At 41.1% G+C, this 16,019-nt stretch overlaps 1 protein-coding gene across 1 annotated transcript; it reads right to left on the bottom strand.

Moving 5' to 3' along the window:
• Window positions 1–2,157: 2,157 nt before the first annotated feature.
• LOC116699371 (leucine-rich repeat-containing protein 52) lies at window positions 2,158–14,859 on the bottom strand. Its single transcript, XM_032531905.1, has 2 exons — window positions 13,815–14,859; window positions 2,158–6,690 (listed from the first exon to the last, which is right to left on the bottom strand). Exons 1-2 carry the CDS (start codon window positions 14,461–14,463, stop codon window positions 6,365–6,367), a joined length of 975 nt encoding a protein of 324 aa, XP_032387796.1. The 5' UTR covers window positions 14,464–14,859; the 3' UTR covers window positions 2,158–6,364.
• Window positions 14,860–16,019: the final 1,160 nt, after the last annotated feature.

Genomic DNA, 16,019 nt, shown 5'->3' with positions numbered 1-16,019 from the left:
GGTTTGATTTGATTCCCATTTTTAGGCTCACGATTCAATTCAATATTGATTTTTGAGTAAAAAAAAAAAAAAGATTCACAGTACATGTACAGTGTATATATATATATATATATATATATATATATATATATATATATATATATTCATATGATTCATGTGGATTTGTTATTTGTTATTTTAACATCCTGTTATGATGTATGTTGTATGCGATGTCTTTAAGCTACTGGGACCTTGAATTTCCCCTTGGGGATCAATAAAGTATCTATCTACCATGTGATTGCTTTAGACACACAATAAAAAAAATATATATATATATTTAAAAAATATGAAGTAATTGATTTTTGAATCAGTAAAGTTTGAATCGCGATTTGAAGACTAATAATTTTTTGGGTTTTTTTTGCACGCCCCTACCGCTAACCCCCTAAATACCGAGAGAGCAAAATAAGAGATGAAGACATTCAAAAAGCAGGGCGAGAGGTTTAACAAGAAGACAAAAGCAACAACAAAAAAACACTTCTCCAGGCAGAACTGTGACGCAAAAAAGGACACACCATCTCCTCTCAAATGACCTTTTTATTGCTGGGGAAGGATACCGAGTTGGCAGGCCCTTGAGCCTGTGTGCAGATATGTAACAGCAGTAGGACCATCCTTCTCTCTGCCAGATGGAGGCAGGGGCTTACTCTTCACCATCAATCAATAGCCACTTTCACAGAGGAGGCCTAAGCAGAGCTAGTCGATATCAAGTCCAATAGAAAAAAAAATACAGATGTAACATTGGATCGAACACAAACATTTGAAATAAATAAGGTGACAAAGAATTTCTGATGTGATAATGATGGTGAAACTGATGGAAATTAAACTCGACAAAACTTTGGAAAAGTCCCTCTTGGCCTGTAATGACAACCAGGCATTTCAGTTTATTCCTGTCCCTCTTTCTGCACTTTAGTGTGGTCAACATGTAAAGGTTCAAATAATTAAAGCAAAAAAGCACAAAGCGGGAACACTCATTATACACGGTATGTTTACAATTGTAAGCATAGAAAACATATTTAACTTAATATAAGTTGCAGCAGGTTCCAGCTTAGCACAACAGTATGGGAGGTTGGATTTGGCTGACAGGTGCTGTCATCCATGTGTGGCAGTGATTAATGATGACATTTTCTTGAAATAACTGAAACACACAGGCACCCATTTTCCAAGCACCAGTCTCTGGAAATTTATCACATTTCTAACTTTGGTGTAAGTAGTACCACTGATCCGTGATTTTCTTCTTATTTTGTGTGTGAGTGAGCGTGTTTGGAAGTAGATGTGTCAGAGGGCTTTTACGGTCAGTTAGAGCCATGTTACGTGATGTAACATCTCCCATCTGCGGCGTTTTAAACAGTGGCCGCTTTGCCTTCAGCTCAGTAGATGCACACAGTGGTGCAAAGAACCACAACCAAAGGCAGGAAACACGTCTGCAGGAGCTTTTGCATCCAATAGCGCTGTGTATTTCCTGTGTCCATTCACTGAACTGGCTCACAGTCACAGCTGTGCTATTGATGTGACCGTAACTAGAGTGCATTTCTGTCCTGAAGCACATCCTGACCACTACCTCAAACTGGCTGGGGAATTTTGGCATACAAACAGTTATCAAGCACAACTCATCTTAAAGCAATAGCTCAACATTTTACACTTAATTGTTTTATTGCCAAGAGAAGACTGTTACCCCCTCTATTTGTCTGTATGCCGACACTACAGCCAGTAGCCCGTTAGCTTAGCTTAGTATAAGGACTGAAGCAGGAAGAAACAGCTCGCCCACCTGCAATTCTTTTTGCAATTGTAATTGTAATTCAGACACTCAAATGTAATGGGGATGGGTATACTATAGGCTGTAGTAAATAGCGAGTGACTTTGGACACAGACAAGACAGTTCTGCTGTCACTGTGTGCACATATGCTCACATTTTGTCAGTTTTACACTCAAATTCTTGAATGGATTAAACAAACAAGATAACAATGTGTTAAATAGTGAGATTAGTGTGGTTGGTTGTTGTGTTGCTGTTTTTTACCTCTGTGTAGAGCCAGGCTAGTTGTTTCCCTCATAACAATGCAAAAACAATAAAACAAGCATGCACACTAGTTTGTGCTTACAATCCCACAATGCAATGTATTCTACATGCAAAAGAATTGCAGTTGGTCAACTGTTAGTTGTTTCCTTTTGCTTCCAGGCTTCATGCTAAGCTAAGCAAACAGGTTAAACATTAAAGGGGTCGAACCTCTAATCCTAGTCTCAGCAAGAAAGCCAACAAGTGTGTTTCCCAAAACAAATAGGTCTTTGAAGTTTGAGATGATGTAGTTATAATGATCTGGGAATGTGCTGTTCTAGTTGGTGTCAGTAATGTACCGTTAGTGAGAGCTGAGCACTCTTTCGAAGCTTTTACACAGTACATTGTACTCAGAGGTGATTTGTGTTGGAGTCGATGATGGAGGCAGAACTGTTGCATGTCTGACCACATGCATACATGTGCCTAAATATGGTCCGGGTTTGCAACGTGGAGGTGTAAACTATTGAAATTCAGTTCATCCGTTTAGTGCATTATATTATTGAAACTAAGCATATTCAGCTGCTTTACAGTGCTTCCAAATGCCCATATAGAGAAAAATATGTCAATGATAAGAGTTTTCAGAGCCAGGTGTTACACAAGCACAGCAATTATGTACATGTTTGCTACTTGTCATTCCTTCTGCGTCACTGTGCTGACCTGTTTTAGGGCAACCAGCTATCCTATTTCCAGGCCCCACCCTCATCCTCGCTTCTGGCATCACATGGCCTAATCAGCTTGCTTAGCGGAATGTAATACACCCTCACAGTTAAAACTAACCCATATTTGCATGTTTTGTATGTAGATATAGATAAGAGTTTACTACACAGACGTCAACACACATGCAATGCATTTTGTATATACTGAAGGAACCCATGCAAATATTACACCCAAAGCCATGAGAGCAACTAGGAACCAAATATTCAACATCTCATCGTTCTGCTTAAGTAGGCACCTTACAGGTACAGTACGGTACATGGCTTACTATCTTGGATTGACACTTTTGGCATCCAGTTACGTATGCCACGCCAGTACATGTTTAGGTTGGTACATGCATAGTTATGCTTACTGCCATGAGTCAAGATCACTCCCTTATATCATGAACTAAACACACGGACATACACACATGATTCATTCCTGACTGTCTTATAACAGTGGTGTAATAGAAAAAAAACAAAAACATGTTCACCATCTGCAACAGGAAAAACCTTACAAACAAAACTTTTGACCCTTCATTGCACGGAAAGAACAGGTGGAATACCATTAATGATGCATGAGACCAGGGCCCTGAAAGTTGAGCACCTAAATGGAGTCATCATTTACGTTATACGTCTTTGCTTTTCATACAATAAAACAAATCGTTTGAAAATGGCTCTAATATGGTCAAAGCAATTTAAATATGTAAAGAAAGGTTTCTTGATTGTGTGTTTATGTGCAATGTTTCGCCATTTTTGTTCTCTGGAATGCCCAAGACAAAGTTTTTCTAAAGGAGATAAGAGAATTATCTTAGATAATTTTCTTATCTTTTTTTACTAAAAGTTAAAGAAATGCCCAAATATAGGTGTTTTAACAAAGAAATTGTAACTTATCGTTGTAGAAAAAGCACAGATGTTAATAATAATATTAGCTAGGGCTCCGTTGAATTTGGTAGGATATTGAGCCAGCATGCCAAATAGCAGGTAAAAGGAATTCTGACATCATTCATTTTATTGGCTACACCTGTGCTTTTCTCACTGTGACATCAAATACCTTTTGCGATAAAAGGTTTATTTAACGTTGCTGGCAATGCTGCAAGATATCAATATTATTAACACTTTTATAATAAAAACTTGTAGAAAGTAAAAATCTGCACAACATAAAATGAGGGGGAAAACAGCTGGTCCAAGAGAAGGCCTCTTTCTCAGAACCCTTAAAAGTTCAATTTTGTTCTGAAATCAAAGATATTAATTCAGAGACACAACTTATCGTACAAATACAGTACACACAGAAGACAGCACAATGGAGCAGCTATTGGTTTCCCCTAGTCCAACAAGGGATTTACTTCCTGCTCCTTATGTTCATAACAGTCAATGTCAGGGGAAATGAAGTGGTACAGCCACATGATAAGCGGTCATTCTGGGCTAAATTTATGATCTGGGATGTTGCAATTTGGAGGCAAAACCTCAAACAAACCAGGTGTTGGCACTGTATAAAGCATTCTGGGCTTAAATGATTCTGGTCCCTGTTTTTCCTGACATCATTAGCTGTCTTATTGCTCTAAAACTGTACATTTTTAAACACCAGATGTGGAGAAAAGTCCTTGTAATTTAACTCAATGAAGGTGTAAATAAAAAGTGTAAAAAAAACATTAGGAGCATGTTTTTTTGTTAGAATGTGTCTTAAATTATTACACTTAGGATCTTTAACTGACTGTATTTAAATCATGTGTCCTTTTTTAATTAATTGAATTAGCTTGTACACACCTCATAAGGCTTTTTGGTGAATCAACAGTGCATGCAGAAACATATAGGACACTGCACTCACACTAGTTATCCAACAAAGAGAGGATGAAGTAGAAATCCGTTATCACATTCTCCTGTTTACGTGCCATCCAGCAGGGCCCACTGCCAAACAGACCTCAGCAGTTGGCACATGCTGGCTCTCAACTTCACTAACAGATCTTTAACAAAAAATGCCTTGACTGTGGATTGTTTCTGGGCTAATGGATGAGAATTATCAGTACAAAACCACACTCCACTGGAGCAAAGATGGAAACCCTCACCCCTGTTTTCCACCAGGCGCGTCTGCGTTGTGTAGATACTAGCTTAATAAACACACGTGATTGTTCTGTAAAAGACTCCTGGTGTGGTATGGCCAATAGACTGAAAAACATAATTATCATATTAACAGTCTATTAATGCAGCCGGAACGCAGCACAGACGTGCACAGAGAAGAATCGGAGTCCACATCTGCAAAAGCTCAAACAAAGGTGCAGCTACATGGTAGGCTACACACTAGTGTGTACATGCGTGTGCACACATTTATTAATCTACGCTGACATAAATGCATTGAGTAAATGTATTTTATCCTCTCCTTTCATAACTGTGAGTAGAATGACCACACCACTTTAAATTCCACGTAGAGGCTGTGAAGCTGAGGCACAATTCTCCTACTATGATGGTTGCCATCATGTAGGCCCACTGGTATTTTTTTGTGTGCAACTAAAGCTTTTCAATTAGGGTCTAGAAATAGGCGGTCATATTATTTAGTAGCAGATGTATCTATCCAATTTGTAACATTATAGGTGCAAACTGATTGTATAATATGTTTCTCAATAGCCCAAATTATGATGGTCTGAGCTGGGTTTTGATGAGTATTTCTGCTCCTTTGTTAGTCCTAGCTGGATGCAAATGGTGCTAAAAGAATAGTTGAACATGTTTGGAAATTCCTCTTATTCGCTGTCTCGCAAAAAAATGAGATGAAAAAATAGATACCACTTTCATTTCTGTCATTTAAATATGAAGCTACAGCATGCAACAGTTAGCTTAGCTTAGCACAAAAACTGAAAACTGGGTACCAGCTAGCCTAGCACTGTCCAAAGGTAACAAAATGTGCCTACCAGCACCTCTTAAGCTTACTAATAAACATATAATGTGTTTGTTTAATGCATACATACGCTGAAGTGGAAAAAAATGACAATTCACCATTTTATGGAGGGTTGTGTGCCTGACTATTTCTTGGCTGGGAGCAGTTGCCAGGTGACTTCGGTAAATTGGGGCTCCTGGCCAAGGAAACAAACAAAATATGTTAATTCATTAATTTGGTTCCCAAAATGTAGAACTATTTTTCAAGCTGGTTAATGTGACCACTGATACTAGTACACAAGTTAAAATGAGTGGATAATAGGTAAAACAATCTGTTACGGTCAGACCAGCTAGCTGCTTACAAGATAACCCTGGCTGATTTAGGCTCCTTAGTTATCCTGTACAACCTCATTCCAGTCAAATAATACAAATTAATAAACCATATAGCACAGTCATACATTTGCATTCATGGTGAGTAATGCCCAAGGGCTGGGGACCTCCACAATGGCAGCGAGAGTGTGTGTTACATAACCTGAAAGCCCACTACTAATGAGTGACATTGTGCATCTCTGTTGAAACCTCTCTTTTCTGTTTCAGAAATAGGCCTGTTAAACAGACTCCGTTTGACTGGTTGTAATTAGACTTCACAGGCAGTCCTGGAAGTTGACAGGAGGCACTGTGGAAATCCGTGATGGGCAGAGTGGGATCAAACAGTATTTTAAACAGTGTGTGAGGTTTTCAAATTCCCGTTGCCATGGTCACTCCTGGACCGCGAGGTACGGCCCATCTCACTGGATTCTTCCTCGTCGTCGTCGAGCTGCTCGTCTTTCTTCTTGATGTAACGCTCATAGAGCACCATAATAACGCCCATCAGCCAGGCCGACACGGTGCCAGCAGCAAAGATGACAAAGCCGATGACGACGAAGAAGAGGTAGTCCCAGGAGCCCAGAGTCTGGTGACATAACGTCCGTAGCTGGATACCCACCTCTCCCAGACGACGGCCCTGCATGTCAGCAGGTGAGCCGCACACTGTCTGACCCTCATCTGTCACACAGACACACATCGGGAAGGAATGATTCAGGGTTAATCATAGTTCAAAAGATTACATCAACACATTTGGTTTGGAAATATAATGTAACTGTTACACTGACATGCACTGGAGGCAAAGTATTTTCTTCTCTTTTCTTTACAAAAAAATTCCAGGTTGGTGGTGTTATAACAAACCATGTCCCTCAACATCATTCAGACTATTGAGTCAGTGTGTTCTGGACTGCATAAACATGGTTAGCATTTTCAGGCCTGTGACACTCTTGATACACAAAATTATCCAAGAAAATCTATGTCTATAAAATTTTGCTATTGTTTAGGATAACCACATGCATACAGAATCAATTATATAGCCCCTGGGAAGTTAGTTTTAAATCCTTATTTTAACATAGTCAAGCAACGATCCAAAATAAAGTAGAAGAAAAAACACCCTTCATTTTTGTTATGTATTAATTTAATACTCAAAAGCTAATCTGTTTTATCAGGTCTGTGATTGACACTGATGGTAACATAACCTGACTGGTGCTGCTGACATCATCTTGTTCAAACAGAGCCCCGCCCCCCTCAAACCAGTGAGAAAACCTCAAACTACTAAAACAAAATACCCAAAACTATATGTAGGACTAAGCTTTTTGTATGACCTCATCGCTCAGAGAAAGAAGCTGATTGAGAAAATTTATTTTCAGTGTCTTTCAAGTATGTCTAACTGCTGATCAATTAATTAATTAATTAATTTCACTTGCATGCAGCATACATATAGACAGCTTTGAAATATAACTATCACAAATCTTTATCACAATTTAAAGGATCCTCTGATATTAGAGCCATAAAAAAACTTAGTGAGCAAGGAAAATACACATATGGTATTTAACAGAGTGGCCTGTTAAATAATTCATATATAACATTTTGTGGTTTTGCTTAACATTTGTAAATGGCAGCAAACTGAGCTGAAGATGCCCATGAAATTATCAGGCACACACAGCCGCACATGGCATAACAACGTTGCCTTCTTTATCAGAAAACTACAAGGGGTTTACAGCTTCACGTTTACTAGAGTCTTGAGTTGGTGCGGCTTCGAATGAATAAAAAAAAATCTGGGATGAATTATTCAAACTTTTTTCTCCCCCACAGGATTAGATAAGGTTTCTCCTCATCAGGCACCGGGTATGACTAGGACTAAGACCTAGCTGATATCCGCAAATCCTTATAATAAAAGACTTCCTTCTCATTCAGAAAAATAGAATAAATGGATACAATTTTGCAAAAGCCCATCAGTCAAATGTGCCACTGTTAGTGAAGCTCTGCTGCAGCTGAGACAACTTTTTTTCTGAAAATAATCCTGAAGCCTGGCTAAGTCTTTTATTACCGTGAGCAGAAACACAGTACAACACAACCATGTGTTTCCATGTCCATACAACTAATTGGCTTCTTTTTTTCAAAGCTTTTGTGCAAAGGCAAAGTCCCACTGGGAGAGATCAAAGGACTTGGAAGTGTCTGCACAGGGAACAGTTTTCTGTTACCCTATTTCTACACTAACAGCATTGAAATATGCATCCTTATTTCGGTGGCATATGTTTCTATGAAATAAATGTGGTTTGTGCACAAATGTAGACCTAATAAATATCTTTGACTCTCTGCACAATACAACGTATGTATGGAGAAGGTGAACCATGATGGAGTAATGACACAGTTATTGTGAAACCAACACATAAATAATTCATTAATATTGTAATGATGTTGTTGTTTTTCTTACCTTCTGAGAGTCTGATTTTATTTGGTATAGAATTATATTCACTGATTTCTTGTTTCATACAATGACTGCAGAGGCACACACATTCTTTAACACGTGGTGTTAAAGGACAATTCTGGTGAAAAATGAACCTAGGGGTTGATGAAACATGGGTACAGAGTTGACCGTTCTCTGAGATTTGTTTTCATGCTAATCAAATGTGACCAGTTTAAGCGCAAACCCTTAATTATTTTATAACGCTAGTTCTCGGGTCACGCAAAAGTATAAGAAATCTGTATTTCTATACCACTAACAAGGCTCAAATAACATCACACTTCCACGGTAGCATAATGAGGGTCCTTACATGTAAACCGAAGTATTCAAACCAGTCAAACGATGAACACCGTGCTTGAGCTATGTTACTGCTTACTGGTTACTGGTTACACGTCGTTCGTCGTTCGACTTGTCATAACAGTTTTCCCAAGATGGCGCCTGCCTATATACCGAACGGTAGTGTCTTTGCCGATTTCTTTTTACTTTTGTGTGCCCCGACGACTAGCATTATAAGCTAATTAGGGGTTGTCACTGGTCACATTTGATAGCATGATATCATATCCCAGAGAACAGTCAACTCAGTACCCATGTGTTAGTAATCCCCAGATTCATTTTGCGCCGGAATTGTCCTTTAAGGTTTTTTTTACTGACTCAGGCTGGTAGGAGGTGTGGGTTTGACAGGGGAAGAAGGTTCTTGCCGTAGCTTTCAATCAAAGCACTTGATACTTTAATTTAATGGGATGACAGAAATGTACTTTTCACCTAATATTTTATTATTTGAAGCATAAATCTCCATTCTTATCCTCAGACAAGCTCTTCTGTGGCTCACAGATCTGAAAGCTGAAAAAGCAAGGACAGTCAGCCCCTCTAAGCTCTATCTACCGCAGAGAATTCAAAGCATACTCAGATCCTCTCAACTGCTGCTGCTGTGCACTGTTCATACAATATGCTGTTGGAGTATAACAAACACACAAACCATGCATGCACACATGCACACTCCGTCTAAACATATAGACATGCACAACTCCCGGCTTAACCCTCCCATGTTCTATCCATGTTAGTGCTGAGTCTACATATATGTGTATGTGTGTGCGTGTGTATGTGTGTGCGTGTGTATGTGTGCACACTCGCACGCATGTGTGTGCTTGTGTGTGTATGTGTGCTTGTGTGATTGAGTGTGCGTGTGTGCGTGTGTGTGTGTGTGTGGTGTGTGTGTGTGTGTGGCTGTCAGCTAGGAAGGAAACCCTTCTGGCTTCACCCCCCTCTCCCACTTTCCACCTAAAGTCACTGGCATCAAAGAAGAGGGCTTTCCCTCCCTCCTTCCCCCATCCACACTCTGCTCTATTTCTAGACACTCTCCTTATATAACAGCTGAAAGCGTGATAATCTAGCCAGGAAGGCGAGACAGAGGAGAATCTGTTGGTTCCTTCCTGTAGCTTTCTCTCTCGTCACTCGCTTGCTATTGATGTTTCCCTAAGCCGAGGAGACAAGCGAGCAGGGTTGCATGAACCAGGTGAGACCCAGACGAGACTTAACAAGGCTTCTGAGACAGAGCTCGCAGCTGAAACACGCTTGTCTCCAAAATGTTATACTTCTCTTTCCCCCCTAAAGCAATAAATGTGTGCTTTAGTTGTGTTTGTGTGTCTAAATGCCTGAAGCAGTAATTGTTTATCGGTGTGTATGACTTTCCACATGCTTTAGGAGACTAGGCTTAGGAGCGGATAAGGTATTGCCTGTGCTATCTGCTTGAAAGCAATGAACAGACCGTGTGTATACATAACAGAGGTAGAGAACGTGTGAGTATCTATGTGTTCGACCTCTCCCTTGCTGGCAGCTGTCATTGGAAGAGGCTCCACTCCAAATTAAGCAAGACGAAATGGAATGAGCAGCAGAAAAATAGGACAGCTCATGCAGGACTTGTTTTGGACTCAGCCTACGCTGCACAGGGACCGTGGTGAACTATAGTATGTGTGTTTCTTGTGTGTGGGAGAGAGAAGCAGGGGATGCCTTTTCAGTAAGCGTGGCGAGTGTATTAGCTATGGTGTCAGAATTATGACTGGCTTCTTGCTCAGTAAGAGACATTATAAATAGCAGCTGGCCTTTTGCATAGTGACACATTCACACCAAAGCATTAGCATAATAACTCAAGTAAGAAAGATTGTTGAATATCAGACACATCTATCAGCTTGACAGTAATAAAACAAAGGTGGGGATCGATATTTGAATGTGCAACTATGATCCATTAATCACGTCTACGGCACAGTATGGATGGCTGGATAAAATAGGGAATGATTAGTAATTTCAAGATAAAAGACTCTCTTGTTTTCCTCTCCACCCTCAAAAACAGAGAGCTGAATTAATGAACACAGTTGTCAGAAGAGAAATGGAATGGCTCCCTGCCTCCGATCTTCTTACACCCTCTTTGCTATTTGATAGTCTGAATGCTGTCACGCTTGACCGCTGTCACCTGCGACTCATCCCACTGAGATCTGAGAAAGGGGTGAACATGGCAGACTTCTCCTAACTGCATGAGTGTATGTATGGTACATACAGTGGTGTAAGAAAGTTTGGGCACCCCAGGCAAAACTTTGTATTAATGTGCATAAAGAAGCTAAGAAAAGATGGAAAAACAGATTAGACGTTCGTATAATATTTCACAAAAAGTTAGATTTTATTCCCATCATTTACACTTTCAAAATAACAGAAAACAAAAAAATTATCGACAAAAGTTTGGGAGCCCTGCAGAGTTTATAGCATGCACCGCCCCCTTTGGAAAGCTGAGACCTGAAGTGTCATGGTTTGTTCTCAATCATCGCCTGGAAAGACCAGGTGATGTCAATCTTAAGGTTTTAAATGCCCAGACTCATCTGACCTAGCCCCAACAATCAGCACCATGGGTTCTTCTAAGCAGTTGTCTAGGAAACTGAAAATAGTTGACGCTCACATAGCAGGAGAAGGCTATAAGAAGATAGCAAAGGGTTTTCAGATCCCAATATCCTCTGTTTGGAATGTAATTAAGAAATGGCCGTCATCAGGAACAGTGGAAGTTAAAGCAAGATCTGGAAGACCAAGAAAAATATTAGACAGAACAGCTCGCAGGATTGTGAGAAAAGCAATCATGCTTTGGGGTTGTGTTGCAGCCAGTGGCACAGGGAACATTTCACGGGTAGAAGGAAAAATGGATACAATAAAATTTCAGCAAATTTCTGATGCTAACTTGATGCCATCTGTGAAAAAGCTGAAGTTAAAGGGAGGATGGCTTCTACAAATGGATAATGATCCTAAACACACTTCAAAATCCACGGTGGATTAGAGGTGTAAACGGAAGGTTTTGCCATGGCCTTCACAATCTCCTGACCTCATCATAATTGAAAATCTATGGATAGACCTTAAAAAAGCAGTGCGTGACAGACAGTTGAGAAATCTCAAAGAACTGGAAGACTTTTGGAAGGAAGAATGGGCGAAGATACCTCAAACAAGATTTGAAAGACTCTTGGCTGGTTACAAGAAGCGTTTCCAAGCTGGGATACTGGCCAAAGAGGGCAGTACAAGGTATTAACTCTGCAGGGTGCCCAAACTTTTGCAGAGGCCATTTTTTTGTTTTCTGTTATTTTGAAAGTGTAAATGATGGAAATAAAATCTAACTTTTTGTGACACATTATACGAATGCCTAATCTGTCATTTGATGCCTTTTGGAGATTTTTCCAACTTTTCTTGGCTTCTTTATGCACATTAATACAATTTTTTACCTGGGGTGTCCAAACTTTCGAGCCCCACTGTATGCAACAACGTATTGTGTATGACAAACTTGTATCTGCCACAGTGTAATAGTATTGTGGAAGATGATGGCATGGTATTATCTGTTGCATGTGCTCAAAGGTGCAGATGTGCATTTAAGTAACAGATCCAGCATTGAGGCTCTGTATGTGCTTGAAAAGATTGTTAGCGTGGAAGTCAGAACTTTCTTGAAGGCGACTGATGGAGCCTTTTACTGCCATTTTGTTATAAATTCACTTTTACTATTCTTTATTTTTTTACATAAGTTTTTTTTTAACTCATCCTTTTTCCTCATTTATACTGTATGTTTAACTGGTACCACTTTTTATTAAGCACCCTTTAAGGCCCCATGACATGGTGCTCTTTGGCTGCTTTTATATAGACCTTAGTGGTCCCCTAATACCATATATGAAGTCTCTTTCCCAAAATTCAGCCTTGGTGCAGAACTACCGCCACTAGAACCAGTCCCACATTGAGCTTTCCTTAGGACATATCATTTCTGAGTCTGCCACTTTGCTTGTTTGAAAGCCATGATGTTTCTCTCTCATGGGAGGGCCAAACTCTCCAGACGGGCAAAGCAGAGAAAGGGGAGGCAACCTTATGAGGTCATAAGGGGCAAGATTCCAGATTGGCCCATCTGAGCTTTCATTTTTTCAAAGGCAAAGCAGGATACCCAGGGCTCGGTTTACACCTGTCGCCATTTCTCGCCACTGGAGGGCCATAGGCAGACTGGAAGAACACATATTAATGTTATAAAAAACTCATAAAGTGAAATTGTCATACCATGGGACCTTAAAGGGTTTATAAAGGCTTTATAAATGACTATATTGACATATTGACAATGACATGGTTTATAATTTTTTTTATAATATGTCAGTTATAAAACAGTGGTAGCAACCGTTTTAAGGTTGTTGGGTTCTTAAAAATCACTCTGGCTGATATCATGTCATGTTGGAAGAGGATAAACAGAACGGCTGTAGTACCAACCACTGCCTGCCCTGTGTTTTACTGTTAATTAAATTGAAACTGTGGGAGCACTAAAGCACAATATCAAGTGGCATGATGAGGCCCTTAAGGTTGCTCGTGTTTCATTTAGTAATTTTAAGGCCTTTATTGTTCCGGTTTTGGTCATATTTGGTTCATATTCTGAAATTGAGGGTCTAAAACATTAGTGAATGATTTATCAATCATTTAACACCATTAATTACAAATTACAAACCCTTTATAAAGGACACTTTATTAGAAAGTAGTATTATCTGCAATATCTGTTTTCTCTTTAACATCTATTCAAGACGTGTCACACTAATATTTAACGCTGCATTTCTTGCGTGGAAGATGTTTAAGAAGTTTTTTTAATCGTTTCATTGGATGCAGGCCGGTAATTAAGGGCAGCCACCAGCAAAAGGCTAATAGTTTACACGGGCATTAATCCTATTTAATAACTAATAACTGGAGCAGCAGTTTAAATCAAATGATTGGCTCTCCACTTAGGAAAAACAGCAGTAAAAGGTCACCTTGCACCTTATATGCATTAATCATAAAAAAATAATTTTGATAAAACCTTGGAACTTGAAGCCCTCCAGGTGGACCCACAGACACAGGTCCTCGTTGTCGCACTCGCAGCTCCACGGGTTCCCGCTGAGCCCCACCGAGCGCAGGGCGGGCAGCGCGATCAGGGAGGTGATGTTGACCACCGTCAGGTTGTTCCGACTCACATCGAGCACCTGGAGGTTCGCGTTTTCCGCAAAGGCGTCCTGGTGAATCTCCGAGAGCCCCGGGTTGTCGGTCATCCTCAGCATCACCAGGCTCGCCAAGGGGCCGAACGTCCTGTCCTCGATGCGGATCAATGTGTTGAAGGAGAGGTCCAGGTAGGCAAGCTTCCGTAGATTCCCAAACGTAGACTCGGATATCTCCGTAAGGGAATTGTTGCTGCAGTCCAGGTAAACCAGATCGGAGAGGTAGTTGAGCGCGAGCGGCGGCAGCTCCACTATGCGGTTGTTGGAGATGATGAGCTGCCGCGTGGCCAGCGGCAAGTTGACCGGAAAGGTGGTCAGGTGCTGCCCAGCGCATTGAACCACCAGCTGGTCATCACACACACACCTGTCCGGACAGCCCGAAGACAGCACCGGGGATGTGATCACCCCCGCGGTGAGGAGGAGCAGGACTGTGAGCCGCAAGGGTTGCGCGCTTGGCTGCGGGGCAAGACGCATGACACCGCCGTGGGCTTCATCCACCCCGTCTGGAGAGAGCCAGACGCGGTCACATTCTTCATTGATAAATCCACCGCACCAAGTAGTTGTCTCGGAAATGATTTCCACAGAGGTCAAAGCGCGTGCACGTGGCAGCCTCTTGCGCGTAATGTCTCAGTTCATCCTGTTGTTGGATCTGGATCCAGTGCGCATTCACTGACTGGAACTTGACAACCGGATGCCTTCATGTTGTTTCAAAGTTGATTGATGTATCGGGTTTCTTCCATCAGAACGCAGCTATTCAGGATCCACACATTGTAAACGCTCACAACGTCCTCTATGCTGCGGTGCTTGAAAGGATCACGGTCAGTTGTTCCACAACATGTTTGTCATCGCTCTCCGAAACTGAGTCCAACGAAAAGAGGGGGGCGCACTGAACTGCGCGCGGGTGGGGGTGGGAGTGCGTTGTCTAGTGATCTCACGCTTTGGAGTGAGCTAGAGCGAGAGGGGAAGCTCCTGGCAGCAGAATGGAATGGTAAAATCCATGCATTTTTGAACCTACTGTAATAAAAGTGACCCACAATGCTTCAGCTGCAGGCTCAGTGATCACCATCTACTGTGATGGTTGTATATCCATATAAGATTTTCAAAACATATGTTTGTGTATGTAAACATCTGTTTGTGGGCATATGTGCTGTTTTTTTTTTTTAGCCGGCCTCAGGTGTGTGTGTGTGTGTGTGTGTGTGTGTGTGTGTGTGTGTGTGTGTGTGTGTGTGGAGGTGTAACAAACAGCAGGAACTGTCTAACTGGGAACCATATTCAGGTCACATGGGGTTTTTAGGCTTTGTAAACAACAAAGTGAGGCAGTGAAAACAATGTGTTGAGAGAGGGCATCCCTATCAGCCTCTAAACCATTTGGACCTTTATGTAAAAGGACATTAATTACTGACATATCAGCCATAGGCAGCCAACCACCCAGCAGATGATGGGACAATATAAGACGGGACAGGGTGGTCTAAGGCAGCAGTTGTTATTCTCCTCTCTCCAATCTCAGTATGAGTCCTGGCTGAGTCTATTCTTGGTTCTATGTGTAGGTGTTGAAGTGCTGAATCAGACTCAGCATGATGGAGGAGGAGGAAGAGCAGGACAGATGTGCCGCAGACAGTCCGTGAATATACCCCAAGTCGACAGTCAGCAACCTGCTGCACAATGACCATGTTCACTCTTCTTCTCTGTCGCACACATCCACAAAATTAAGTTGAAAATGTTTCCTGTGTGAATTCCCTGGTGTCAAAACTAGAGCTGGAGGCCTATAGGCATGATAACCTAGTGCCTTTTCACACTTTCCATCCTGTGGACTGAACTAATCTCCACAACTGTTTCTGTCAAGGACATTCAGTGACTTTATGAGGACATCTAGTGACCAATACTTGGTAATGTTTTACACAGTGAGCAGCTGCCGTTCACTAAACACCTTACACACTTTCTTTGTTAAAGCATGGTTTGCAGCTTGACTCGTCATTATCCAGGCCAAGACCCATGCTTAGGACTATCCAAATGTTTTGACTTTATTATTT

Source organism: Etheostoma spectabile, chromosome 12 (assembly GCF_008692095.1).
Source record: "Etheostoma spectabile isolate EspeVRDwgs_2016 chromosome 12, UIUC_Espe_1.0, whole genome shotgun sequence".
NCBI classification, from domain to species: domain Eukaryota; kingdom Metazoa; phylum Chordata; class Actinopteri; order Perciformes; family Percidae; genus Etheostoma; species Etheostoma spectabile.
The sequence above is the reverse complement of the archived record's forward strand: the minus strand, read 5'-3'. Positions and strand labels throughout refer to the sequence as shown.